General features: G+C 44.9%; 1 protein-coding gene across 1 annotated transcript in view; it reads right to left on the reverse strand.

Annotated features, from left to right (window-relative positions):
• Positions 1 to 26980, reverse strand: part of RP1 (RP1 axonemal microtubule associated) — a 742035-nt gene that overhangs the window by 326966 nt on the left and 388089 nt on the right. The window contains exon 30 of the mRNA XM_073583994.1: positions 9396 to 9425. Within this exon, the coding sequence (XP_073440095.1) occupies positions 9396 to 9425 (30 nt within the window). The remainder of the gene's footprint in view (positions 1 to 9395; positions 9426 to 26980) is intronic.

Consider the following 26980-nt stretch of genomic DNA (forward strand, 5'->3'; position numbering starts at 1 on the left):
CGCGAGGGCTTGTTTTTTGTGAGATGAGTTGTAATTTTGAAAGATACCATTGGCTTTACTATATAGTGTAAATGAAAATGGGAAAAACTATTCCAAGTGCGATGAAATTGAAAAAAAAAGTGCAATCCCATTATTGCTTTTTTTCTTTTTTAGCATGTTTACTAAATGCTAAAACTGATTTGTTAATATGATTCTCCAGGTCTCCAGGTTTCTGCCAAACATGTCTAGGTTCTTTTTTATTTAAGTGGCGAAAGAAATCCAAAGTTTGTAAAAAAAAAAAAGAAGCACCATTTTCCAAGACCTGTAGCGTCTCCATTTTTGGGAGCTGAGACTGGGTGAAAGCTTATTTTTGGCGCCCCAAGCTGACATTTTTATCAATACAATTTTGGGATAGATATGATCTTCTGATCGCCTGCTATTTCATTTTGTTGCAATTTTGCAGTCACAGAAAAAAACATAATTCTGGCATTTTGATTTTTTTTTTGTTATGCCGTTTACCAATCGGATTAGTTATTTCTATATATTGATAGATCAGGTGTTTCTGAACTCAGCGATACCAAATATGTGCATTTTTTCATTTATTGTTTCATTTTGAATGGGGCAAAAAGGGGTGATTAGAACTTTTATATTTTGCTATTTTTTTTATATTTTTAAAAACTTTTTTTTTTAACTTTTTTCACATGCTTCAATAGTCTCCTTAGGAGACTTGGAGCTGCGATCATCTGATCGCTTGTGCTACACATAGCAGGGCTTAAGTTCTGCGATGTGTAGCAGAAATACTCATCTCCTATGAACGCCGACCACAGAGCAGCATTCATAGATCTGCAATGACAAGCTTTTGCATGTGTTACTATTGCGCACGAAGCGCAGCGCTAAAAAACGCTAATGTGAAAGTAGCCTGAGCTAATCAGCTATTTTGTGCCTGAAAAGATGCGGGCTCAGCGCTGGAGCCTGCATCAAAGAGGGGGAGGCGACCTATGACATAACTATACGTCATAGGTCATAAATGGGTTAAAAAATAAGACAACTTTATAATATCAGACATCTATATTAAACCACGTAGAATGCAAGACACGTGACCCACAATAAAACCAAAACCAATATAGCAAACTTCTACAACATGCCCATAGTAAAAGCAAATGAAAGTAGCATGTGCCTAATTGAATTAATTACGTTAAATTTACTAATTAAGCAATTATGTTAATTTGTGAGTAGCAATAACCATTTAAAGAATATATAATTCAGTCTTTTCAGCTAAGTAAAGAAACATTGCTGCCATTAAATATAATCATTTGCACAAAGAATTACATTGAAATTACATTGAAAAGGGGCAATGACAGCCATATTGTAAATTGCTAGGGTATTATAGAGGTCATCTCATCTCATTCTTAGTGGTCTTCTGTCTTTGTATACCATTTGCCCTTAAAATGTTCTTAGAATTTTTTTTGTTTAAATCAAGGATTTTGAAGCAGTTGGATTTGAACAGTTTTCAGGTGGATGTTAAAAAAAATATTTTCTCAAAACATTACATGCAATTTCTCATAATTTTCTGCCCTATAGACTCATTGGAAGAGTTCATGTCTATATAGAAATTGTTTCTTACTGTCACGTCACCGCCTGTACTCACCTGCCCTCAGCTCGCCACGCTGTGCCCGCCTCCTCCTCGCTCCCGTCCTCCCGGTGCGTGGTGGTCACGTGCACTCGCTCTAGGTCACGGGCGCACGCTCTGCAGGTTCCTTAACCCTGCAGCGCCCGCCCAGAGGTCTGGCCGCCCAATCAGACTGCAGCACGTGCTATATCAGGCGTCTCCAAGATGCGGTACTCTGGCCAAGTTGTAGGGGTTCTTCCCTGCAACTCTCTCTGTATTCCTGCCTTACCTCAGTCCTGTACTCCTTGTTCAGTTCTGTGCTCCATCCTGTACTCCTTGTTCAATTCTGTACTCCGTCCTCCACTTCCTCCTCAGTCCTGCACTTCGCACTCAGTCCCGTACTCCTGTACTCCGTACTCAGTCCTGCACTTCCCACTCAGTCCCGTACTCCAGTACTCCGTCCTGTAATCCGTCTTCCGTCCTATACTTCCTACTCAGTCCTGCACTCCGCACTCAGTCCCGTACTCCTCACTCAGTCCTGTACTCCGCCCCGTGTGCCTGACCAATCCTGTATCCCTGGTTTGTCTTGTGCTCTGGTTCTGCCAGTCCCTCTCTGGTCCTTTGAGCCGCCCCTCTTGGTTCTAGCTGTCGCGGTATCTGTCTTCCAAGGGTCTGCCCCTAACGGTCCTTGTATAGGGGTCGGCTCCACCTGGCGCGCTCGCCCCTGGGAGCTCCAGTTCCACGACCCAGAGGGTCCACTCTCGGACGTTACCTTCCTGGTCGTCACAGCATAATCAGGCCATGGACCCTGCTAGCGCCTCGGCGGCCACGCAGAAAGAATTGCTCTGTTTGCGTGTGAACCAGACCAGAATAATGTCCTTTATGAAATCCATGGACACCCGCCTTTCCGCCTTACAAACTGCTGCTAGCGGGACTCCAGCAGGAGCTCGCACAGCAGCGTGACGCCCAGTACCACATTCTGAGCTACATGGCGTCCGTGGACGACCGACTTCTGTCCCTACAGTCCACTGCTGCCGCTTCAGCTCTACCACGGGACCCCATATCTCACCCACCACCACGCTTAGGGAAAACTCCCAGGTTTAGCGGCGACCCCAAGTTGTGTTGGGGGTTTCTAAACCAGTGCCGGTTGCACTTTGAGCTTCTGCATAAGCAATACCCCTCTGATCGAGCCAAAGTAGCCTTTATTGTGTCGCATCTTGAGGGGGAGGCCTTAGCTTGGGTAAATCCCCTGTGGGAGAGAGATGACCCGGTGGTATCTAGCATACAGAACTTCCTAGATACTTTCCGCAGGGTATTTGACGAGCCTGGACGTGTGGCCTCCACCACTGAGGCTCTTTTCAATCTTCGCGAGGGTTCTCTCACCGTAGGACAGTATGCCATCTGCTTTCGGACACTGTCCTCTGAACTGGGGTGGAATAATGAGGCCTTGGTCGGTGCCTTTTGGAGGGGACTCTCCGGCAAAATAAAAGATGAGCTTGCCGGCCGAGACACTCCTACCACCCTGGAGGATCTTATATCCCTAGCCACCCGTATAGATTTACGGTTTCAGGAACGCTCCCGGGAGTCAGTTAGGGAAAAGAGACCTTTTAGGCTATATCAAGCGCCCATTCCCCGCTCCCTGGCATCTTCTAGTAATTCTGCTCCCGAGCCCATGCAAGTGGACCGAGTAAAGTTGTCCGAGCAACAACGCAGGGAGAGAAGGACGCAGGGGCTATGCCTTTATTGTGGCGGGGCCAATCATTTTGTGCGTACTTGCCCAGTGAGGCAGGGAAACGCCTCCACCTAGGCCAGGTAAGAGAGGCCTTCCTAGGTGACACCGATTCCTCTCTGCCCCTTACCATTTCAGCTTTAATTGTTTTAGGTCAGGAGCGTAGATCTGTGGAGGCGTATGTGGACTCGGATGCGGCTGGTAACTTCATCCGGCTCAAGGAAGTGGACCATTTCCGGATTCCGGTGGTTACTCTAGAGAATCCACGCACCATCGCCTCTGTGGATGGCAAACCGCTACCTGAACCCATCACCATGGTCACTGTCGAGGTGGAGATACAAGTTGGAGCTCTTCACCGAGAAAAGATCGCCTTTTATGTTCTGCCTAATTTGTCCAACGCCATGCTCCTCGGCCTACCATGGCTACGCCTACATGAGCCCGTTCTGGACTGGCGTTCTGGGGAGATCCTCCGCTGGGGACACTCCTGCCATGAACAGTGTCTGTTGTCGGTATCTCACCCTGGTCCGCAGCACGCTCCTACTGATCTTCCTGGGCTTCCTACGGCTTATCACTTGTACGCCGATGTCTTCAGCAAAAAAGAGGCTGAGACCCTGCCACCGCATCGATCCTATGATTGCCCAATTGAGCTGATTCCAGGAGCTATTCCCCCCCAGGGGAAGAACTTATCCACTGTCTCCGGCAGAGACCGCGGCAATGTCTGAATACATCCGGGAAAACTTGGCTCGGGGTTTTATTCAGAAGTCATCCTCCCCTGCTGGAGCAGGGCTCTTTTTCGTCCGGAAGAAAGACGGATCCCTTCGGCCATGTATTGACTACCGAGGCTGAAACAGTATCACAGTCAAAAATAGGTATCCTCTCTCGCTAATCCCTGAACTCTTTGACCATTTGAGAGGGGCCCGGATCTTTACCAAATTGGATCTGCGGGGAGCTTATAACTTGATCCGAATCCATGCAGGGGATGAGTGGAAGACAGCCTTCAATACTCGGGGCGGCCATTACGAGTATTTGGTTATGCCTTTTGGTCTCTGCAATGCCCTGGCGGTTTTCCAGGAGTTCGTTAATGAGATCTTTTGAGACCTACTGTACTCATGTGTTGTCGTATATCTAGATGACATTCTCATCTTTTCGCCTGACTTATCCACCCACAGGAGGAGTGTTCGGCTGGTTCTGCAACGCCTAAGGGAAAACCGACTCTATGCTAAACTAGAGAAATGTGTTATGAATGGGTCACCGAGGAGAAAAAAACACACGCTAAGTCTCAGAAAACCAGAGAGGTTGGTAACTATGCAGATTGCAGATCCCCTGATCTTAACACACAACTAGCAGCAATCGTGGAGCGTGCCTACGATGGTCCTGGATGCCTCGTCACAACCGGAGAACTAAATAAGCCTAAAGTAAGAAAAGGAGCAGACCCCAAAGGAAAGACAGCCCCCCCACATGTATTGACGGTGAAGCAAGATGAAAACACAAACAAAGGCAGAAAAATAGGCTGAGCAAACGATGGGGCCAAACTTACTTGAAAGGACAGGAAAGGAAAGATACTGTCTGCAATCTGCCAAAAAACCCTACCCAAAATAATGTCCAACACTTCTGATAACAAAATTAACCCTGAAGTCACTAGACTTCTCCCACTATATCAGCACTCTGAAATATTCTGAGACAGAGCAAAAAAGAGGCCAATCTAATAAAAGGCAAATTGGCAAATACAGATAAATAAGAGTGGAGATTCAGCACAGCCCAGCTGGGCTGGCTGACCACACAAAAACTGAGCTGACCAACAAGAGTAAGTGTGAACATTAGCAAAAAACAAACTTAACTTGAGAAGAATGGAGCAGAGCTGAAGTCCAAGACCTGAGAAGCAGACTGAATCACCAGCTACAGGATAGGGCGTCGGCTGTCTTATATCCAGTCTGATACTCCAGAGATCCAATCATTATCCTCCTCGTCAGGTGGCAGACCATTACCAATTAAACTAACCTCACCACCTCCTGTCACCACCAGAGGGAGAATGGAAGGAGAACTCCCAGCTGGTGGAACAGAAAATTAGCTCATAACAGAAATGCCTGTTCGAGCAAACCTCATTGCCCTTCCTAGGGTATATTATCATGGACTCCGGGGTGAAGATGGACTCAGAGAAGTTGTCTGCTGTACTCAAATGGCCATGTCCGGTCGGAGTAAAAGCCATCCAACGGTTCCTGGGTTTCGCAAACTATTACAGGCAGTTCGTTCCCCACTTCTCTTCAATGACCAAGCCCATCTCCGCTCTGACCCGAAAAGGGACCAAAGCAAATGTCTGGACTCCAGAGGCTGAAGAGGCCTTTCTTGCCTTGGAACGGTCCTTTGCTACTGCCCCGATTTTACACCGGCCGTTAGTCAATAGGCCCTTCATCCTAGAGGTGGATGCGTCCTCCACTGGAGCGGGGGCGGTCCATTCCCAGCGGACATCTTCTGGCCATTTGGTGCCTTGTGGGTTCTTCTCTAAATCATTCTCCCCGCAGAATGCAACTATTGAATTGGAGATCAGGAATTACTGGCCATTAAGATGGCTCTGGAGGAGTCGTGGTATCTTCTGGAGGGGGTGGTCCATCCATTCATAATCTTCACGGACCACAAGAATTTGGTGTATCTTCAGTCTGTGCAAAGGCTCAACTCCAGGCAGGCCAGGTGGTCGCTATATTTCTCCCGTTTTGACTTCAAACTCCATTTTTGACCTGGGGACAGAAACATCAAGGCGGATGCCCTATCCAGGTCCTTGCAGTCACCTGAGACTGAGGAGGTTTCTTCTTATATCATTGAGCCTGCCAAAGTTATCACCGTGGCACCCGTGACTCTCTCCCCCATTCCGCCGGGCAAGACCTTCATCCCACAGAATAACAGGTCGGAAGTCCTAGACTGGGGGCATTCCTCCAAGATTGCGGGCCACGTCGGGGTCAAGAAAACCCTCTGCCTCCTCTCGCGCTACTATTGGCGACCTTTTCTTCGCCAAGATGTGACAGATTTCGTAGCCTTCTGCATGACTTGTGCTCTGAGCAAAGTACCAAGAAGTCTGCCATCCGGCCTGCTTCACCCTCTGCCTCCTCCTGAGGCCCCTTGGTGACAGATTGGTATGAACTTCATTACCGATCTACCTCGCTCTTCCGGGTGTACTACTATCCTAGTAGTGGTCGATCGCTTCTCCAAAACGGCCCATTTTATCCCGCTGCCCGGATTCCCCACGGCACCTGAATTGGCCAAGGTCTTCCTGGTCGTCACACTTACCATGGTAAATATATGCCCTTAAAAACCAGCACACCAAAGAAATAATTTATTTTAATGCACTAATAAAAGCCAGCAGCATATATGGTACATGTCAATATAATCCCACACTCTTAAGGCAAAATTTCCAAAAAGCTATGACTGGCTAACAAAATGAACGATTTCTGATCAAACTGACTTCAAGTTAAAGGGAATCTGTCGCCCCATTTTTCAACTATGAGCTGCCGACACCACCAACAGGGGCTTATCTACAGCATTCTGTAATGCTGTAGATAAGCCCCCAATGTAACCTGAAAGATAAGAAGAAGGAGTTATATTATACTCACCCAGGGACGGTCTGGGTCCGGTTTTGGTCCGATGGGTGTCGTTGTCCAGTCGGGCGCCTCCCATCTTCTAACGGTGACGTCTTCTTCTTTGCTGCCTGTCGTGGCTTCGGTGCAGGTGCACTGCTCTGCCCTGTTGAGGGCAGAGCAGAGTCCTGCAGTGCGCAGGAGCCAGAAGAGGTCCAGCGACTGCGCACTGCAGTATTCTGCTCTGCCCTAAACAGGGCAGAGCAGTGTGCCTGCGCAGAGCCACAAAGGGAAGTAAAGGAGAGGATGTCACCGTTAGAAGATGAGAGGCGCCGGACCGTGACACCCATCGGACCAAAACCGGACCTTGACCGACCCTGGGTGAGTATAATATTACTCCTTTTTCTTATCTTTCAGGTTACATCGGGGGCTTATCTACAGCATTACAAAATGCTGTAGATAAACCCCTGATGTCGGTGCCGGCAGCTCATAGTCGAAAAATGGGGTGACAGATTCCCTTTAAGGAGATGACTAATTTTAGGCTGCAGCTTCTGAGGTCCTACAACAACTATCTGATCTCTACAGTACTAATATTTGGCACTACCCTGCAAACAGGTGACTTTGTCTTTCAAAACATTTCTTTTGCTGTATCTGCATGACACAACTTCTTTCAATGTTTAACCTCTTGTAAGAGGGGCTTCGCTCAGAAGGTTTCTGATTTTTTGTGGTTGCATACTGTATATAACTTTTATTTTTCCTCCAAACATGACATGGCATTTCTGAGCAGTTCTTCGCTAGGGCAGAGGGCTGCGAAAAATGCCAATGTGTCCTCCAACGTTCTGCTTTGCCCTAAATGCCTCTTGGCTTTTATCCATCTTACAGTATTGCTGTAGGACTCTAGGATATTGCTCTGTGCCTTTATGGGTCTTTGTGGCCACTAAACCACTTTCTTTTAAAAATTTTGGGACTACTAACAGTTGTAAATGTGCAACATAGTTTAGCTCCCTTTCAAGGAAACACTAGGCTTGACATTATCGCTCTTGAATGAACCAGCCTAACGTACCATGCATACGCACCATGCATGCATACAGAATTTAGCATAAGGTAGCAGACCTTCACTTAGGCCTCAAAGCAGCCAATCTCTCACTATCCACCAATCTGTCTAACTCTAAACTGGTGCTTCCACAGAAATTGTAAGCCACTGCTGGATAATGTGGGCTAAGGGCCCCGTCACACTAAGCGAGATCGCTTAAGCGTCACCGTTTTCGTGATGCAGCAGCAATATTGCTAGCGATATCGCTATGTGTGATAGTTACCTCCGACCGGCTCCCCCGCTGGCTATCGCTGATTGCGCAAGAAAGGACCGTGGACGCGGGAGGACGTCTTCATCGCCGTGTCTGACAGGTATGTAACGACCGCCGACCGCTGCTATGTCACTGGTGAGATCTGCCTGTGTGGCAGCTCACTAGCGACTACTTAGCGATGTACCAGCGATCCTGACCGGGTCGTATCATGGTCGGGATCGCTGGTGCATCGCTAAATGTGACGGGACCCTAACAGTCTCTCACACACTAACTCAGTCAGCTTAACGGCCTACCACCGAGCAACAACACTCAGTCCTTCCTACTTGTGCAGCTTCACTCAATAAACCTGATCTTCTTGTCGCTCACTAGAGCCCAGATCTCAAGGTGGTCTACTATGTACCACAATGCACCACTACTCCAACGCTCCCAGTCACTTTGCTAATGCCCTACTCAGCTTTTCTGCTCTGAGCAGGCCCTTTTGGCCTCACACTGCTTCTTGCACCAACTTCTCTTTACCTAAGAGGGTCACAATACTCATTACTGGATTCTGCTGTGGTTGCTTCACCCTTGTCCGCGCGGAGCACTATGAAGCAAGCTGGACATCTAGATGGACTAAAAGTGGTGAGCTGACTTCTCGTATTTTTTCACAATGCTCATCATCCACATTCAGCATTATAGTGATGCTTGACACCTGCACTTCCAGCCACCTGGAAGCAAGGAAACTATACATTATGATGGCCAGCCACAAGGCACATAACAATACGAACCATACGAATTATACAGAGTGCCGACTATTACATCTGAAGTCAGCATGTGCTTCCTCTTTAATGGCTCCTCTCATGCCCAGTGATGTTGACGTTAAATTTCTACAATCCTTGTGACTATACATGGGAGTACTTGCTGGTTGCGAGTAATCGCACCAGACCAAAGAAGCACTTTTAAGTTTCCGTACAAAAATATAGGTGGTGTGCTACTCTTATTCAAAACAAGGGGTCTATTGTGGGGATATGTCTTCTTCAAGTGGAAGCCTTCATACCTAAATTCTGTATTTTCCAGCACATATTCTTGCTTATGTTTTCCCCAACACTTTGTATTTCAACTTTTGCATTGATAAATGATATGTATCTTTTATTCTCTTCTTCCGTTTGACTTTACATATGCTAATTCCTTCTGTTTTAGTATTATGTCTGGGTGCTTATGTGTCTTACCTTCAATTTCTTCTACTGGATTATCTCTTCCTACAAGCAAAATAGATGAAGTTAATCATCAGTTAGTTCTCCAAATAAATAAGATGATAATGAGCTGAGAATTCCCAACACTTTACATTATCATTAGAGCTGAATCATCAAGCCACTATCGCTTTGGAGCTTTCAATAAAACATCAATTTGTCCTCCTGTAGTTTAGCAATGGCTGTGAAACACTAATCAGGGGATTTGTATATTTCTCAGATTTTATTTCACATTTGCATCACATTGCCTCTATTAATGTGTTCAAATACTCATTCTCAGTCCATCCATGGGCGCCTGTGAAAGTGTCCATCAACGATTGAACTATCTTATGTTATCACATAACAGCGTGATTTATTTTTTTTTAACCCACAGCCCCAAATATTCCATTTACAAAAGTAATTTAAAAACCAGACTAACAAGAGATTATCTTAGCTATCAGTAGCTACAGAGAATATGGAGATAGTATTCAACCAACGTGCCCAAGGGTGTCCAAAAGGAGATGCCATTATTATATGTGGGACATGACACCTGTGGGGACATGTTACAAAGTGGGATTCAGACAAGAACTGGATTATATAGTGAAGATGTATTGTTAAGAGGTGACATATTGCATAACTGTCAAAGTATACAGTTTACAATATGTAGCAGCAGACATATCATGACAATTCTAATTCACCTGAATAAGTGGTACACTATGGGGATAGAATAGGTACAGGACCCTATCAATGAAGCGCACAACAGCTGTCATGTTAACAGTTGCTACATCTGTAGATGCGACAGTTTCTATTTTGTGGTAACTGTATTCAAGGTGCCCTGTATTACAATCCATTCATCCTTCCTACACCACTTACAGTCATGGCCAAAAGTTTTGAGAATGACACAAATATTATATTTTCACATGATCTGCTGCCCTCTGGTTTTTATGTGTGTTTGTCAGATGTTTTTATCACATACAGAAATATAATTGCAATCATATTATGAGTAGCAAAAGGTTATATTGACAGTTAGAAAGAGTTAATGCAGCAAGTCAATATTTGCAGTGTTGACCCTTCTTCTTCAGGACCTCAGCAATTCTCCCTGGCATGCTCTCAATCAACTTCTGGATCAAATCCTGACTGATAGCAGTCCATTCTTGCAAAATCAATGCTTTTATTTTGTCTGAATTTGAAGGTTTTTGTTTGTCCACCTGTCTCTTGATGATTGACCACAAGTTCTCAATGGGATTAAGATCTGGGGAGTTTCCAGGCCATGGTCCCAAAATCTCTATGTTTTGTTCCCTGAGCCATTTAGTTATCACCTTTGCTTTATGGTAAGGTGCTCCATCATGTTGAAAAAGGCATTGTTGATCGCCAAACTGCTCTTGGACGGTTGGGAGAAGTTGCTCTTGGAGGACATTCTGGTACCATTCTTTATTCATGGCTGTGTTTTTAGGCAAGACTGAGAGAGAGCCCATTCCCTTGGCTGAGAAGCCACGCCACACATGAATGGTTTCAGGATGCTTGACAGTTGGCATGAGACAAGACTGGTGGTAGCGCTCACCTGGTCTTCTCCGAATAAGCCTTTTTCCAGATGTCCCACACAATCGAAAAGGGGATTCATCAGAGAAAATGACTTTACCCCAGTCCTCAGCAGTCCACTCCCTGTACCTCTTGCAGAATATCAGTCTGTCCATGATGTTTTTCCTGGAGAGAAGTGGCTTCTTTGCTGCCCTCCTTGAGACCAGGCCTTGCTCCAAGAGTCTCCGCCTCACAGTGCGTGCAGATGCACTCACACCTGCCTGCTGCCATTCCTGAGCAAGCTCTGCACTGCTAGTAGCCCGATCCCGCAGCTGAAACACTTTTAAGAGATGGTCCTGGCGCTTGCTGGTCTTTCTTGGGTGCCCTGGAGCCTTTTTGGCAACAAGGGAACCTCTCTCCTTGAAGTTCTTGATGATGTGATAGATTGTTGACTGAGGTGCAATCTTTCTAGCTGCGATACTCTTCCCTGTTAGGCCATTTTTGTGCAGTGCAATGATGACTGCACGTGTTTCTTTCGAGATAACCATGGTTAACAGAAGAGAAACAATGATTCCAAGCACCAGCCTCCTTTTAAATGGGAACAGTGGTGTCATTCTTACTTAATCATGACAGATTGATCTCCAGCCCTGTCCTCATCAACACCCACACCTGTGTTAATGGAGCAATCACTGAAACGATATTAGCTGGTCCTTTTAAGGCAGGGCTGCAATGATGTTGAAATGTGTTTTGGGGGATAAAGTTCATTTTCTAGGCAAATATTGACTTTGCAAGTAATTGCTGTTAAGCTGATCACACTTTATAATATTCTGGAGTATATGCAAATTGCCATTAGAAAAAATGAAGCAGTAGACTTTGTAAAAATTAATATTTGTGTCATTCTCAAAACTTTTGGCCATAACTGTACAGGCTACTTCAATATCATCTCACCGGCCTATGTGATCATACAGTACTGAGCTATCCTATGTTTTATCAGATATAAATCAATGATATAATATGGGTACAAATTTGGCATGAGGGGAAAATCACATGCTGCGAGTGGCTCTGGAATTCGGATGACGCACACCCATACAGGTCAATGGGTGCTTGTGAAATATTGGACTGTACTTGGATGTCTTCAGAGTGTAGTCCAATTTATGTGGACAGAGACATTCATGCATGTTTTCAAGTCATACTCCTGCTCAGTTTTCTGTTGGTTTTTTTTTTTTATTTGCAGACAGAGACAATGTAGGAGATGAATAAATTAAGTTCTCCATATTTTCCTCACCTGTAATAATAATAATAATTTTTATTTTATAGCACCAACATATTCCGCAGCACTTTACAATTTTAGAAGGGTCTTTTACAGACAATAAAGACACAGAATAAATATAACGCGGATAGCAAGAGGAGTGAGGGACTTGCTGCTCTCAAGCTTATAATCTATGAGGAGATAGGGGAGACACAAAAGGTAAACGATAAAATGTGCATATATTGCACAATACAGCCGTAATACTCTAAATAAGTAGCAAGTATGTGTATAATATAGACAAAGAGTGCTCTTAGATGCATGGAAAGGGTGTGAACATGTGAGTACAGGACTTGACAGCAGCTTATGGCTCTAGAAACCATTAGTCATGGGGGTGGGGTTACAGGGACCCGGGAAGGTGATAAATAGGACAGGAGCGTTCCGGAAAGTTCCAGTCCTGGGAGGAGCTCAGTAGGAGAGGAGTCAGTGAAGGAGTACAAACAGTGTGGGGAGCTCAATTAGGGGACTGAGGAGAAAAGAAGTCAGGGGGATGGCCCCAACACGAAGAACCGCAGAACAGACGAGGCCACGGGGGGTACCAAATTGACGACGACCTCCGACCGGTGAAGTGCTGGCGGTAGATAGGCCTAGGGCGGCCCCAGTGACAGAGCCGTGAGGAACATCACTACGACAGAAGAAAGGTGTAGGTACCCGGGACTGAATATGGAGAGCTGTGGAAGTGCTGCGGTGTATTGCTGAGGTCGGCAGGAGGATGGCCAATAAACTCGGACTTGTACTCGAAATCTGCCTCCGTCTCGTATCTGTGACGTCTGTTCGTGGTAAACAGGGAACCACCCCCCAAGCTGGGCCACCTTACTACATTTGGCATAGTCGGCAGGATCGCTGCCGCCAATACTTCAGCTTCAGTGGCAGGCTTGCGACAGACTCTGCGGCCTACACCGGACTCTCTGCTTGGGTTGCGGAGGTCATTGAGGGAAAGAAGGCCAGAGAGCGGGATATCTGGGGGCTACTCCATGAGAAAGTTGAGGCTGGCATGGCGGCTCCACGGTCCACTGGGTGGCTGGTATACACAAATGTGGAAAAAGGCTATGGGTTCATTCGGGACCTGGCCACTGGTCAAAAAGTGTACTTGAATGTGACTTCCATCTGTCACGGCCAGGCTCTGCAGGAGGGAGACTTGGTCTCCTACTTTAAGGAGTACTGACCCCGCGGCTACTACGCTGTTGCAGTGGTTGCCTACCCCGAAGACTACGAGCCCCCATAAAAGAACTCACAGAGACACCTCAAGTATCCTGGGGACTTCACGGCTGTGGGGTCCCCTGCTGAATTGGTGGAACATTGGCCGTCAGGAGATGGCCCGGACTACTGGGATTGTCGTGCACCGCTGTGCAGTCTACGGGACAGTTTTACGTCCACGGGAAAGTGCTTATGTTAAAGGAAGGGGGAGTATGCCTGTTTTGTTTTTTATGTTGGTTTAAAGAAAAAGTAAGGAAAAAAAGGGGGTTACTTATGCTATTAGTAAAATCTGGTTATACAAAAGTTGGTTTAATGTATAATATGCATAAGGAATATGCAACAGGTCCCGGGTACGAGGTATGTGTGATGAAGACGCCGACCATGACTTTTTAAATTGAAGGACAAAGAGATGGAAGAGATGGCGTAAGGCCTCAGTCATGGCGTTCCGGACAATTGAGGGTGACGGAAGAGGAGAGTAGTGGGAGGTACATGCCATAGAGTAATCCGGGTGTACCTAGCCCAAGTTGTCATTTGGCGTGCACGCCGGCGAGTAGCAGTAGGCTGCTCGGAGCATGGTGCTCCCGGTTGAGTTTGGTCCCCGCATGCGGCGGGTTTGGCCCAACAACCGGTCTGACAACAGACTGTGGAAAAGCTTCAGGACGACGAAGGTAGGGAATACGATAGTCGGGGACGACAATAGACAAAGGAAGGGGGAGTGTGAGTACAGGACTTGACAGCAGCTTATGGCTCTAGAAACCGTTAGTCATGGGAGTGGGGTTACAGGGACCCGGGAAGGTGATAAATAGGACAGGAGGGTTCCGGAAAGTTCCAGTCCTGGGAGGAGCTCAGTAGGAGAGGAGTCAGTGAAGGAGTACGAACAGTGTGGGGAGCTCAATTAGGGGACTGAGGAGAAAAGAAGTCAGGGGGATGGCCCCAACACAAAGAACCGCAGAACAGACGAGGCCACGGGGGGTACCAAATTGACGACGACCTCCGACCGGTGAAGTGCTGGTGGTAGATAGGCCTAGGGCGGCCCCAGTGACAGAGCCATGAGGAACATCACTACGACAGAAGAAAGGTTTAGGTACCCGGGACTGAATACGGAGAGCTGTGGAAGTGCTGAGGTGTATTGCTGAGGTCGGCAGGAGGATGGCCAATAAACTTGGACTTGTACCCGAAATCTGCCTCCGTCTCGTGTCTGTGAAGTCTTTTTGTGGTAAACAGGGAACCACCCCCCAAGCTGGGCCAGCTTACTACATTTGGCGTAGTCGGGAGGATCGCTGCAAACAGATGCTATGAGGGTCCTGATTTTGTAGAAAATGGGAAAAACAGAGATAGTTAGATAAATGAGGTGGGGCAATAGGCCAGTCTGAACAAATGCGTTTTTAGGCCACGCTTAAAACTGTGGGTATTGGGTATTATTTGAATTGTCTTGGGTAGTGCGCCCCAAAGAATTGGTGCAGCACACGAGAAGTCTTGTAGATTATTAAAGATTTTAGCTGTAAGTCATTAGCCGAACAGAGGGCACAGGAAGGGTGGCAGACTGAGACGATGGAGGAGATGTAGGGTGGTGATGAACCGTGAAGCACTTTGTGGGTGAGGGTGATAAGTTTATATTGAACACTGTATCAGATGGGCAACCAGTGCAATAACTGGCATAGGGTAGAGGCATCGGTGTAGCAGTTGGAAAGGAATATAATCCTGGCCACTGCAGTTAGGACGGATTGGAGATGGAAGAGTTTAATAAGAGGAAGACAGATTAGTAGAGAGTTGCTATAGTCTACAATAGAATGAATAAAAGCTACCCTAAGAGCTTTTGCTGAGTCAAATGTAAGAAAAGGTAGCATTCTAGAGATGTTTTTGAGGTGTAGGTGACATGAACCGGTGAGTGATCAGATGTGGGGAGTGAAGGAAAGAGCTGAATCAAATATGACACCAAGACAGAGGGCATGCTGCTGAGGAGTAATGGTGGAACCACACACAGAAATGGCAACATCGGACATAGGTAGGATAGTGAAAGGAGGAAACTGTTATGCACAACGGTAGCGCAAGTGGATTTGTGGACCCACTGTGCCACAAGCCGTGCCTGCCTAGGAAGGGGCTCCTTATGCGGAGACAGACTGGGCTGCAGGTAGCTGCCAGGTACTGCAGCTGCTGAGCCCATGGATAAGGTTCTCTGACACAGATTAGAGGTATGTTCAGGCACATCAGTTTAGGATACTGGATAAGTGACTAGCCGCACACAGAATGGGAGACAATGTTCAGGCACTGGCTGCACTGGAACAAGGGAACTTCGGGAATAGGACTGGCTGCACCGGGACCAGGGGACTTCGTATACAGGACTGGCCGCACTGAGACCAGGGGACTTCGGATACAGGACTGGCTTCAGCAGGACCGGTGGCTTACATTCAGGCACTGGCTGCACTGGAACTCTTAAAGAGTGTCATTAGCAAAATCATCCCAATTCTCTCATATGACAGCACATATGGCTGTCTGACCACAGTCTAAAAGAGTGCCTTGTAGAGTTGAGAAAAAGTGCAAGACCCTCATCCAGTAACCACTTTATCTCTAATCAGAAAAAGTGCCAAGGATGCCAGCAGGTAGTAGGAAGTTCGCAGGGCTCTGGTCCAGCTTCCATGGCGTACTGACGTGGCCTCTGGGCCAGGGTCCTACAAAACATTTTGTTCAACTCTAATGCCTTGTCAATCACAGGAATTCAATGCTACAGTTGCATAACTGACAGCCGGCTCATCCACTAAGCTACAGGTGTCATGATCCAGGATGGGGTTTTGTCTTTGGCCCGTCCTAGTCAGACAGGGGTTAATTGTTTCTGCCTCTCTCTGGCAGAGGGCGGCTATATAATGCTCACTTGACCTAGGTCCGGTGTCAGTTATACTCCTGCCCTCGGCTGAGTTAGTTGACCTCGTGCGTACGTGTGCCTTCTGCCTGATAACTTGTTGCTTGTTTGGTTTTGATCCGGTTCTGTCCCTGTTACGAGTTCTGCCTGTCCCTCTTGTACTGTGCTACCTCTCTGTGTATGACCCTCTGCCTGTGACTTGACTATTCTCTGCTCGTCCCTCTGGTACCGCACAGCCCTCTTCGTGTACGAACCCTCGGTTGTCTGACCTGCGCTTTCCTCTCCTATACAACAGTTTCCCTGCAGTAGGTACGTTACATCATCTGCAGCAGTAGGACGCTAAGCCCCGCCCCCTGCAGTCACATGATCGTAGGTCCTGGGACTCCTTACTATTTTCAGTGCCGCAGGTCCTGTCTGCTTGAACCATCGCTACAGTATTGGACCCCGCGCTCTCCCATAGTGTGGGTAAGTCACCCTGCTCTGCGTGGCAGTTTGCCGACGCTGACAGGGTCCTGACATTAGAGTCCTGACATTATAACTGACCATTACCATTTTTTTCTCTGCTTTCCTTCTCCTGTGTGAGTGATGGATCCTATGCACGCTCTTTCTGAGCATGTAAAGCACCTGACTCAGATGTCTCAGAAACTCCTGGGGGAACAACAAGCCCTGGCTCAGTCTCAGCAGCTGATCGCTGACCCTGTGCAGGGGGTTTTATCATCGGGGGCTCGGGATGTTACATTAGTTTCTCCTGAGTCTCTGGTTAAGTTACTGGATACCTTTTCTGGAGATAAAAAGGAATTCAAAGTTTTCAAGGAGGGCTGTAAGCTTTTTTTTTTCATTGAGACCACACTCTTCTGGGGATGAAAGTCAGAGAGTGGGGGTCAATATGTCTCTGTTAAGGGGAGCCCCCCAGGCTTGGGCTTTCTCCCTTCCGAGCACTGCCCCTGAGCGTATGACTGTGGATGCATTTTTGAGGCCCTAGGGCATATTTATGATGAGCCGGATCGGATGCGTATGGCTGAGGACATGGTGATGAATGTGTGCCAGGGGAAGCACTCAGCCGAGTGGTTTTGCTCAGAGTTCAGACGCTGGGCTGCTGAGGTCTGCTAGAATGATGCCGCCCTCCGGGGCTTGTTCCGTAGAGGCCTGTCTGAACATCTGAAAGATGCCTTTTCTCTCCACCCTCCGCCTGATTCCCTGGAGGAGGCTATGATACAGGCTGTCCGAATGGATCGCAGGCCACGGGCGAGGGGAGTGATGCAGATTGAGACCCCGTTATTCTCCCAAGGAAGGGGAGCCAGTCCTACATTGGAAACCATGGAGATGGGAACCATCGACCTCAAGGAGAAAGAAAGGAGACAACGGCGCTTGGGAAAATGCTGTTTTCACTGTGGTGATTCTGGACATTGGAAAAAGGATTGCCCCTCCTGTCCACTGACCAACAAGCGACTGAGCCCGGGTGATTGTCGTGGAGGTCACCCAGGCTCTCAGGTACCTTTTTCTCCATTTTCAAAAATGCTGTTGCAAGTGGAACTTTGTTGTGGGAGTGTCTCCACATCTAGTTCTGCCTTCATGGATTGCGGATCATCGTTGAACTTTATTGACTCTGACTTGGTGTCCAGGTGTAAGTTAGGGACAGTTAGGCTAGAGACTCCTATCCATGTTGTTGACATTGACAAAACACCACTGGCTAAGAATGACATCATATTTCTTACAGAGAAGTTTCTCCTTAAAGTGAGTTCCTTGCACCAGGAACATATTTCATGCTTTGTTATGGACAACCTGCCTGCGGGATTGGTGTTGGGGTTCCCCTGGTTACAATTACATAATCCTGTGATTAATTGGGAATCTCGGGACATTGTTAAATGGGGTCCCTATTGTTCTGAAAAATGTCTTGCTACTGTGTCTGTGTCGTCCGTTGGTCTGGAAGGTATTTCGGAGTACCTAAAAGACTATACAGACGTTTTCTCCAAAAAAGAGGCTGAAGTTTTAACATCACACCGCCCATTTGATTGTGCCATTGACCTGGTTCCAGGTGCTAAATTGCCCAAGGCCCACTTGAATAACCTTTCGGGTCTCGAGCGGGCTGCTATGAAGGAATACATTTCCGAGAGTCTCCGTAAGGGACACATTCGTCCTTCTGTCTCTCCCGTGGTGGCGGGGTTCTTTTTCGTAAAGAAAAAAGACGGTGGTTTGCACCCATGCCTCGATTTTCGAGAGTTAAATAAGATAATTGTGAGAAAAACGTATCCCCTCCCACTTATTCCTGATTTGTACAACCAGTTGTCCGGGGCTAAGTGGTTTTCGAAATTAGATCTACGGGGAGCGTATAACCTTATCCGAGTCCGGGAAGGAGATGAGTGGAAAACTGCTTTTCTCACTACTGAAGGGTTGTTTGAAAATCTGGTCATGCCTTTCAGTCTGACCAATGCTCCAGCGGTCTTCCAAAATTTCATTAATCACGTGTTCTCTGACTGTATTGGATGTTTTATGGTTGTGTATTGGGATGACATACTGATCTACTCACCAGATAAACAGGCTCACATTGGTCATATTCGGGCAGTTCTCCAAAGGCTTTGGGAGAACTGTCTCTTTGCTAAACTAGAGAAATGTTTATTTTTTGTTCAGGAACTGTCTTTTCTGGGATTCATTGTGTCTTTTGAGGGGTATCGCATGGATCCTAATAAGGTGCAGGCCATTGTCGAATGGGTTCAACCTTGTGATTTGAAGGCTCTGCAGTGTTTCCTAGGATTCGCCAATTATTATCGCAAATTTATAAGGGGGTTCTCACAGGTGGTTAAACCCCTCACAGACATGACTCAAAAGGGGGCCGATATCAAGAATTGGTCAGCCGCAGCGATAGCGGCGTTTCAGTTTATAAAAAAATGTTTCATGTTTGCTCCGGTTCTTATTCAACCAGACCGGTCTGAACCATTTATTGTTGATGTGGACGCCTCACAGGTGGGGGTGGGGGCGGTATTGTCCCAGGGACCAGCCACTTTGACTAATTTGAGACCCTGCGCCTTTTTCTCGAAGAAATTCTCCCCTGCAAAGAGAAACTATGATGTTGGGAATTGAGAACATCTGGCCGTGAAGTTGGCCTTTGAAGAATGGAGGCATTTTTTGGAGGGGGCGGCCCATCCTATAACCGTAATTATGGACCACAAGAACCTAGTTTACATTGAGTCAGCTAAAAGGTTGACTCCTAGACAGGCTAGATGGTCACTTTTTTTTCCCCGATTCCACTTCTCTATCACTTTTCGGCCAGGATCCAAAAATGTCAGAGCTGATGCCCTGTCACGCAGTCTAGATCCAGTGTCCCCCCCGAACCACCATCCTCCATTCTTCAGCCTGGGGTGGTGGTGGCAGGTATTTCTAATATTTTGGAACGGGAGATTCGGGAAGCCCAGTCTCTTGCACCTCCGACTAAGCCAGTGGATAAACTTTTCGTACCAGTTCAATTTCGCCTCAAGGTCCTCCGGGAGTTCCATGACTTAGTTCTGGGTGGACATCCAGGGATCTCGGCTACCTGGAAGGCCATCGCTAGAATATTCTGGTGGTCTTCTTTAGCCTCTGATGTTGGGGAATATGTGTCTGCTTGTGATGTTTGTGGCCGTGCGAAAACCCCCCATAACGGGCCGGCCGGGGAATTGGTACCACTGCCAATTCCTGAGAGACCATGGACTCATTTGTTCATGGATTTCATCACCAACCTTCCCCCCTCCAAGGGTAATACCGTCGATTGGGTTGTGGTGGACAGGTTTAGTAAGCAGGCACATTTTGTACCCTTGGTGGCTCTACCTAATGCGGAAACATTGTCCAGATTGTTTGTTGAGCATGTGGTGCGGTTGCATGGGGTACCCTTGAATGTGGTGTCTGATAGGGGAGTAAAATTTGTTTCCAGATTTTGGAGGGCATTTTGTAAAAAGTTTGGTATTGGTCTGTCCTTTTCATCCGCCTACCATCCAGAGACTAATGGGCAGACTGAGCGGACCAATCAGTCTCTGGAGCAAATTCTGCATTGCTTGACCTCAGCCCGACAGGATGATTGGTGTACTGCGTTACCTTTGGCCGAGTTTGCGTTTAACGACCGCATTAACCAGTCTACGGGTACATCTCCCTTTTTCTGCAACTATGGGCTTCATCTACATTTTGGAGAGTTTTCCTGTTTGGACTCTGGGTGTCCTGGGGTGGATGAGACTATCCAGCATTTGGGGGAGGTATGGCAGGAGGTCCAGAGTAACATTACGAAGGCCCAGGATAAATATAAGTTTTTTGCAGATAAAAAATAGTCCGTGGGGCCAGTGTTCCTGGTTGGGGATAAGGTATGGTTATCTACCAAGAATATAAGACTCAAGGTCCCCTCTGTGAAGCTTGGTCCTAAATTTATTGGTCCCTATGAAATTACCGAAGCGGTTAACCCGGTGGCTTTTCCGTTGCGTCTTCCGCCATCTCTACGGATCCCCAATGTTTTCCATAGGGCCCTTTTGAAACCTGCGGGGTTCTGTGGGGAGGGATCATCGTCTTCCCCGCCACCGGTTTTGGTAGATGGGCAGTCTGAGTACGAGGTGGAACGAATTGTTGACTCTAGGATGGTCCATTGTGCCCTTCAATATCTTGTACATTGGAAAGGCTATGGTCCTGAAGACCGATCATGGGTTCCTGCTCGATCGGTTCATGTGGATCAGTTGGTCCGGGCCTTTCACGCCAGTATCCTGAGAGACCCGGGGGTCCAGTGGCCCCCCATTGAGAGGAGGGTACTGTCATGATCCAGGATGGGGTTTGTCTTTGGCCCATCCTGGTCAGACAGGGGTTAATTGTTTCTGCCTCTCTCTGGCAGAGGGCGGCTATTTAATGCTCACTTGACCTAGGCTCGGTGTCAGTTATACTCCTGCCCTCGGCTGAGTTAGTTGACCTCGTGCGTATGTGTGCCTTGTGCCTGATAACTTGTTGCTTGTTTGGTTTTGATCCGGTTCTGTCCCTGTTACGAGTTCTGCCTGTCCCTCTTGTACTGCGCTACCTCTCTGTGTATGACCCTCTGCCTGTGACTTGACTATTCTCTGATCATCCCTCTGGTACCGCACAGCCCTCTCCGTGTACGAACCCTCGCTTGTCTGACCTTCGTTTTCCTCTCTACAACAGTTTGCCTGCAGTAGGTACGTTACATCATCTGCAGCAGAAGGACGCTAAGCCCTGCCCCCTACAGTCACATGATCATAGGTCCTGGGACTCCCTACTATTTTCAGTGCCGCAGGTCCTGTCTGCTTGAACCATCACTACAGTATTGGACCCCGTGCTCTCCCATAGTGTGGGTAAGTCACCCTGCTCTGCGTGGCAGTTTGCCGACGCTGACAGGGTCCTAACATTAGAGTCCTGACAACAGGGAAATTGCTGATGTTAAATCATTGAACAATATAACACAAGGGTTAGCACCATCTATAGGGGCTACAAACTTTACAATATTACGTTTTCTCCATTTACCCATTGCATCCTCGGTAGACATCTCCACTGCTTGCTCCCTACCCTGGCAACATGTAGTAATAGGACTGAACAACACTTCTACTAACTAATGTTGTACATCTAGATATCAATGATAGGGTGATACCAGAGGGTAGGCTTTATAAACTACCTTATACATATTTACATCAAAGGGGATCAGAAAGAGGAGCGGCTGTTACTTATGGAGTTTTCTCTTTGTATATAAACTAAAGCTCCCCTAATCCTGGTTCACCCACACTCTCTATCTCAGTCTATCGTTGCATCCTATTAATTTAATATGTTTACTTCTTAGTAGAATAGGTTTCGACAGTTCTAAGTCAAGTATCTTATTACCAGATATTCAGTATGTAGAGCTCCCCAACATAATTATGGCTGTTCAATTCTAATCTGTATCTGCTCCTAGTTTGTACTCTGTGTACTGCGTCTTGACTTTCTTACATGTATCTGACATGACTGCTATGATATGCTATTATATGCTCACTCACTTTTCCACTTATAAAACAATAAATTGAAATGCAAAACAAAGAGTTAACATATTTATTCATTCATCCTGATGTAGAATTCTGGAATTTTTTGTACTTACATAGCAATTTCACATTGCATTTTCCACACAGATGTAGTGAACACACATTAGCACTGCCATCCACATACCAGTTTATAATCTGTTTCTTTAAGTGAATTTCTACTTTTTAATAATTTTCTGTTGTTGTAGTACATTATGAGGTGTTCATGAACCGCTAGCCTCGTCAGTCAATTTTGTTTTTATATTTGTAATCTTCCTCTTTCTTTTGCCATGAGCCATAACATTTATTTTTGATTCAATATTGCTGTATGTGGGCGTGATACTTTTGAGAGGTATCGCCTCGTTCAGAAAAGTCCGAGCTATCAAAAGCTGATATGGCCCAGCCACAGATTGCCTTTAAAATCTGCCTTGAGATATCCTAAATAAAAGGTGGATGATGATGGAACTTGATATTTAGATTCAAGGATGATTTTTATTTTTAATTCAAAATAGAATACAACCGGTTTTGACTGCTAAGAGTCTTTCTCAGGTATAATGTCAAGAATATAAACGGATCTGTCTGAACACATTTTATAGCAGATCTCCCTGCATGTGGTTTTGGGTGGGGGCTGAAAGGTCTGTTTTTCAGACACACTCAGATATATAGGATTTTGCACTCTGAGGAATCAAACAAAACCCATATACCAAATAAAAGTTACACAAAAAGTTTCACACAAAAAATTTTCACATAAAAAAACAATTAAAAAGTATATATATAAAAATATTCCAAACTTTTCACACAAAAATTTTTTTTTCCCTTTTTCTAAAAACACTATAAATATTATGTGTAAAATTTCTTTAAAATGTTATTAAACATACTGAAGTGTGATTTGATACAAAAATATAAACATGTACATTATAGCAAAATTTGAAACTCTTCCTTAAAAATCTTCCTAATTTAAATATCATATGCCCTCTATAACATCATTTAATCCATCCGGGTATAATGTACCCAGACGGAAGATCCAATATGATTCTTTCCGGTTTAGCTTTTGTATCCTATTAGTACAATTCTCAGGTATTTGCTCCAGCGGAGTCACAGAAATATTGAATGTTTTATTATGCTTCAAAGATAAGTGCCGGGATAAACTCTGCTTTAAAAAAACATTTTTAGTATTGTGTCTGTGGCCATTCATACGGGATCGTAAGGACTGAGTGGTCCGACCCACATATTGCAGCCCACAGGCACAGGTGATAACATATACTGTATAACAAAATCACTATCACACGTTAATTTTTGTGTGATTGCTATGGTTTCACCCGTACTGTACGACGCAATGCATTGAGCCATATGACTGATAATTTCACAGGTACAACATTTTCGGGAACCACATCGATAGATACCCAGTTTGAAAGCATCAGTTTCATTTATCCTAATTTTTTCTTTACCAGCTAAGCAGAAAACTAGTGTCATATCTTCCACTCCGGGTGTGATTCCTTTACCGATACATAACAAAGGAACTTATGGGGCAGCTAGTGAGGAGAGTAGTCTTTATAATTCTGAGGGGGATTTATCCATTAGGGAGGAAGAGGAATCCAACAATTCACTCTTCTCCTTTTTTCCCCCCAATCCAGTAGAATCTAATACAAAACTACAGGAAACAATACGATCTCAGAATCATATATCTGAACTGTGTCCTAGTATTTTCAAAATAGATGACACCACTGAATCACCTAATCTTTACACCTCAGTAGTGCAAACACCATCTCCTTCTCCAGCAAATTCCAATATATCTTTTTTAGAGATTGTACCAAGAACAACACTATCACCCATGGAGGTAATTTTACCCTGTCTGGAGACTGGCTCGTTGGTAGCATCCCCAATACAGGTACAAAAGAAGAATCTGATTGCAAAGTATTTTCCCCCAACACTGTTGTCAGCCTCAAAAAGAAAAGGAGGACCAGAGGTTCTAGAGGAGGGAGAAAAGAAAAAAACTATGGTGTTTCCAAAAGAGGGAGGGATATAAAAAAGAATATTACTGAACAGAATATAGGAAATAGCACAATAAACTTATTCAATTTATCAAAATATCAACTTTCTAAGGCTGAAGAAGCAATTTTATCAAAAGGGCTGGGTTTCTGTCCTACACAGGGAGCCAGGCCTTTTGATTTATTTCTAGATCTAAATAAATATGTCCGCAAATTAACACTTATTAGACACTTTGCTATCATGGATCGAACAGCAGGGTGCAAAGACAAGGATGAAGTAAAAGTGGATACCATACAATTCAGCAAAAGTATACATAAAAATGTTTGTCCCAAATCCACTTTTAACCCCACCCACCATCGAGGTAGCCATTTGGATACTTTTTATGCTTTAGTATCCGAGGAATTTCGGGAATTAAATAAGACTGGGGGTAAAACTATACAAAAAGGGAAAACAGAAACTACGAGCTTAATAAGAAATGGACCAATAAGGCATAAAGGACCCTTTCAAAAAACTAACATTTCAAAGGAAGAAAAAGAAGCCTTAAACAAACTAAAGGACAATGATAAAATTGTAATTAGAGAGGCAGATAAAGGAGGGGGTATTGTCATTCAGGACCGAGATGACTATTTGGAGGAAGCATATAGTATACTATCGGATGCAAAATACTACACAAAATTAGATGCTGATCCTTCCAAGAAACATATTGAAGAATACCATAGGTTGATAGACACTGCCTTTAACCAAAACATTCTAAATAAAAGGGAAAAACGTTTCCTGACTAACAAAAATCCGAATACAGCCCTCTTTTATCACCTGCCCAAGGTGCATAAAAATCCTGTGAAACCTCCTGGAAGACCGATCATTTCGGGTATCGGATCATTAACCAGCCAGCTGTCGCATTATATCGACTTGCACTTACAGCATCTAGTCAGAAAATTACCTTCTTTTCTCCTAGACTCCAGTCAATTAATAAAAGAATGCGAAAATTTCGTTTGGGAAGAAAAGTACATGTTCATAACTTTAGATGTACATGCCCTTTACTCCAATATTGATCATATATTGGGAATTAATTCAGTTTCACATTACTTGAATGGGATAGCAGATATGCCAGAACAACAGAGACAATTTTTAATAAGGGGTTTAAAATTCATATTAGAACATAACCTTTTTACCTTCCAGGGGCAATTGTATATACAGCGGCTTGGCACCGCAATGGGGACTCGGGTAGCGCCAAGTTTCGCAAATCTTTTCATGGGGTGCTTCGAGTCCTCATCGCCCCTGTGTCAGAAACCTTACTGTAACAACATAATATATTATCGTCGTTTTATTGATGATTTAATTGTATTTTGGAAAGGCACTGAAGTTGAAGCTCAAGAATTTATTGTGGCATTAAACAGGAATGACTGGGGTATTACTTTTACGGCAGAGCTTAATAAGGAAAAAATAAATTTTCTTGATCTAGAAATATCCCATAAAAATAAAAAAATTTGCACAAAAACATATTTCAAGAAAACTGACACAAATGGTTTCCTCGATTATCGAAGTGCACACCATCAAAAATGGAAGCAAAACATTCCTTATAGCCAATTCCGCAGAATTAGGAGAAACAATACAAATAAGGAAGATTATGTGGAACAATCGAAAATTCTCATTGATAGGTTTACGGATAAGAAATATCCAAAACGATTAATAATGGCAGCATACAGAACTAATCTAGAAAGAACTCAGCAGGAGTGTTTATCTAGAGAGAACAATAAAAACAAGGAAGTGGAAGAGGCGATAACTAAAGGAGGAGGAGAAAAACCTGAGCGGATAATTAATGTAAACAAAAATAGGAATAAGGAAAGAAAAAAAGATGGGTGGCAGTACAATTTTATTACCGCTTTTAATCGTAGTAATACAGAGATAAGAAATATTTTAAACAAATATTGGTACTTGTTGAAAAAGGATACTTTTTTGAAAAAACTTTTACCAGATAGACCCAATATTACCTTTCGTAGGGGCCAAACGGTGAAGGGTATAATTGCCCCTAGTAATCTCAGAATGACCAAAGATAAGGAACGGGAATGTATAAAGAAAAAAGAAAAAATTAGGATAAATGAAACTGATGCTTTCAAACTGGGTATCTATCGATGTGGTTCCCGAAAATGTTGTACCTGTGAAATTATCAGTCATATGGCTCAATGCATTGCGTCGTACAGTACAGGTGAAACCATAGCAATCACGCAAAAATTAACGTGTGATAGTGATTTTGTTATATATGTTATCACCTGTGCCTGTGGGCTGCAATATGTGGGTCGGACCACTCAGTCCTTACGATCCCGTATGAATGGCCACAGACACAATACTAAAAATGTTTTTTTAAAGCAGAGTTTATCCCGGCACTTATCTTTGAAGCATAATAAAACATTCAATATTTCTGTGACTCCGCTGGAGGAAATACCTGAGAATTGTACTAATAGGATACAAAAGCTAAACCGGAAAGAATCATATTGGATCTTCCGTCTGGGTACATTATACCCGGATGGATTAAATGATGTTATAGAGGGCATATGATATTTAAATTAGGAAGAGTTTTAAGGAAGAGTTTCAAATTTTGCTATAATGTACATGTTTGTAGGATTTTATATTTTTGTATCAAATCACACTTCAGTATGTTTAATAACATTTTAAAGAAATTTTACACATAATATTATTTATAGTGTTTTTAGAAAAA

The sequence above is a fragment of the Dendrobates tinctorius genome, unplaced genomic scaffold (genome assembly GCF_039654945.1).
Source record: "Dendrobates tinctorius isolate UK_male_01 unplaced genomic scaffold, ASM3965494v1 ptg000082l, whole genome shotgun sequence".
Taxonomy (NCBI): domain Eukaryota; kingdom Metazoa; phylum Chordata; class Amphibia; order Anura; family Dendrobatidae; genus Dendrobates; species Dendrobates tinctorius.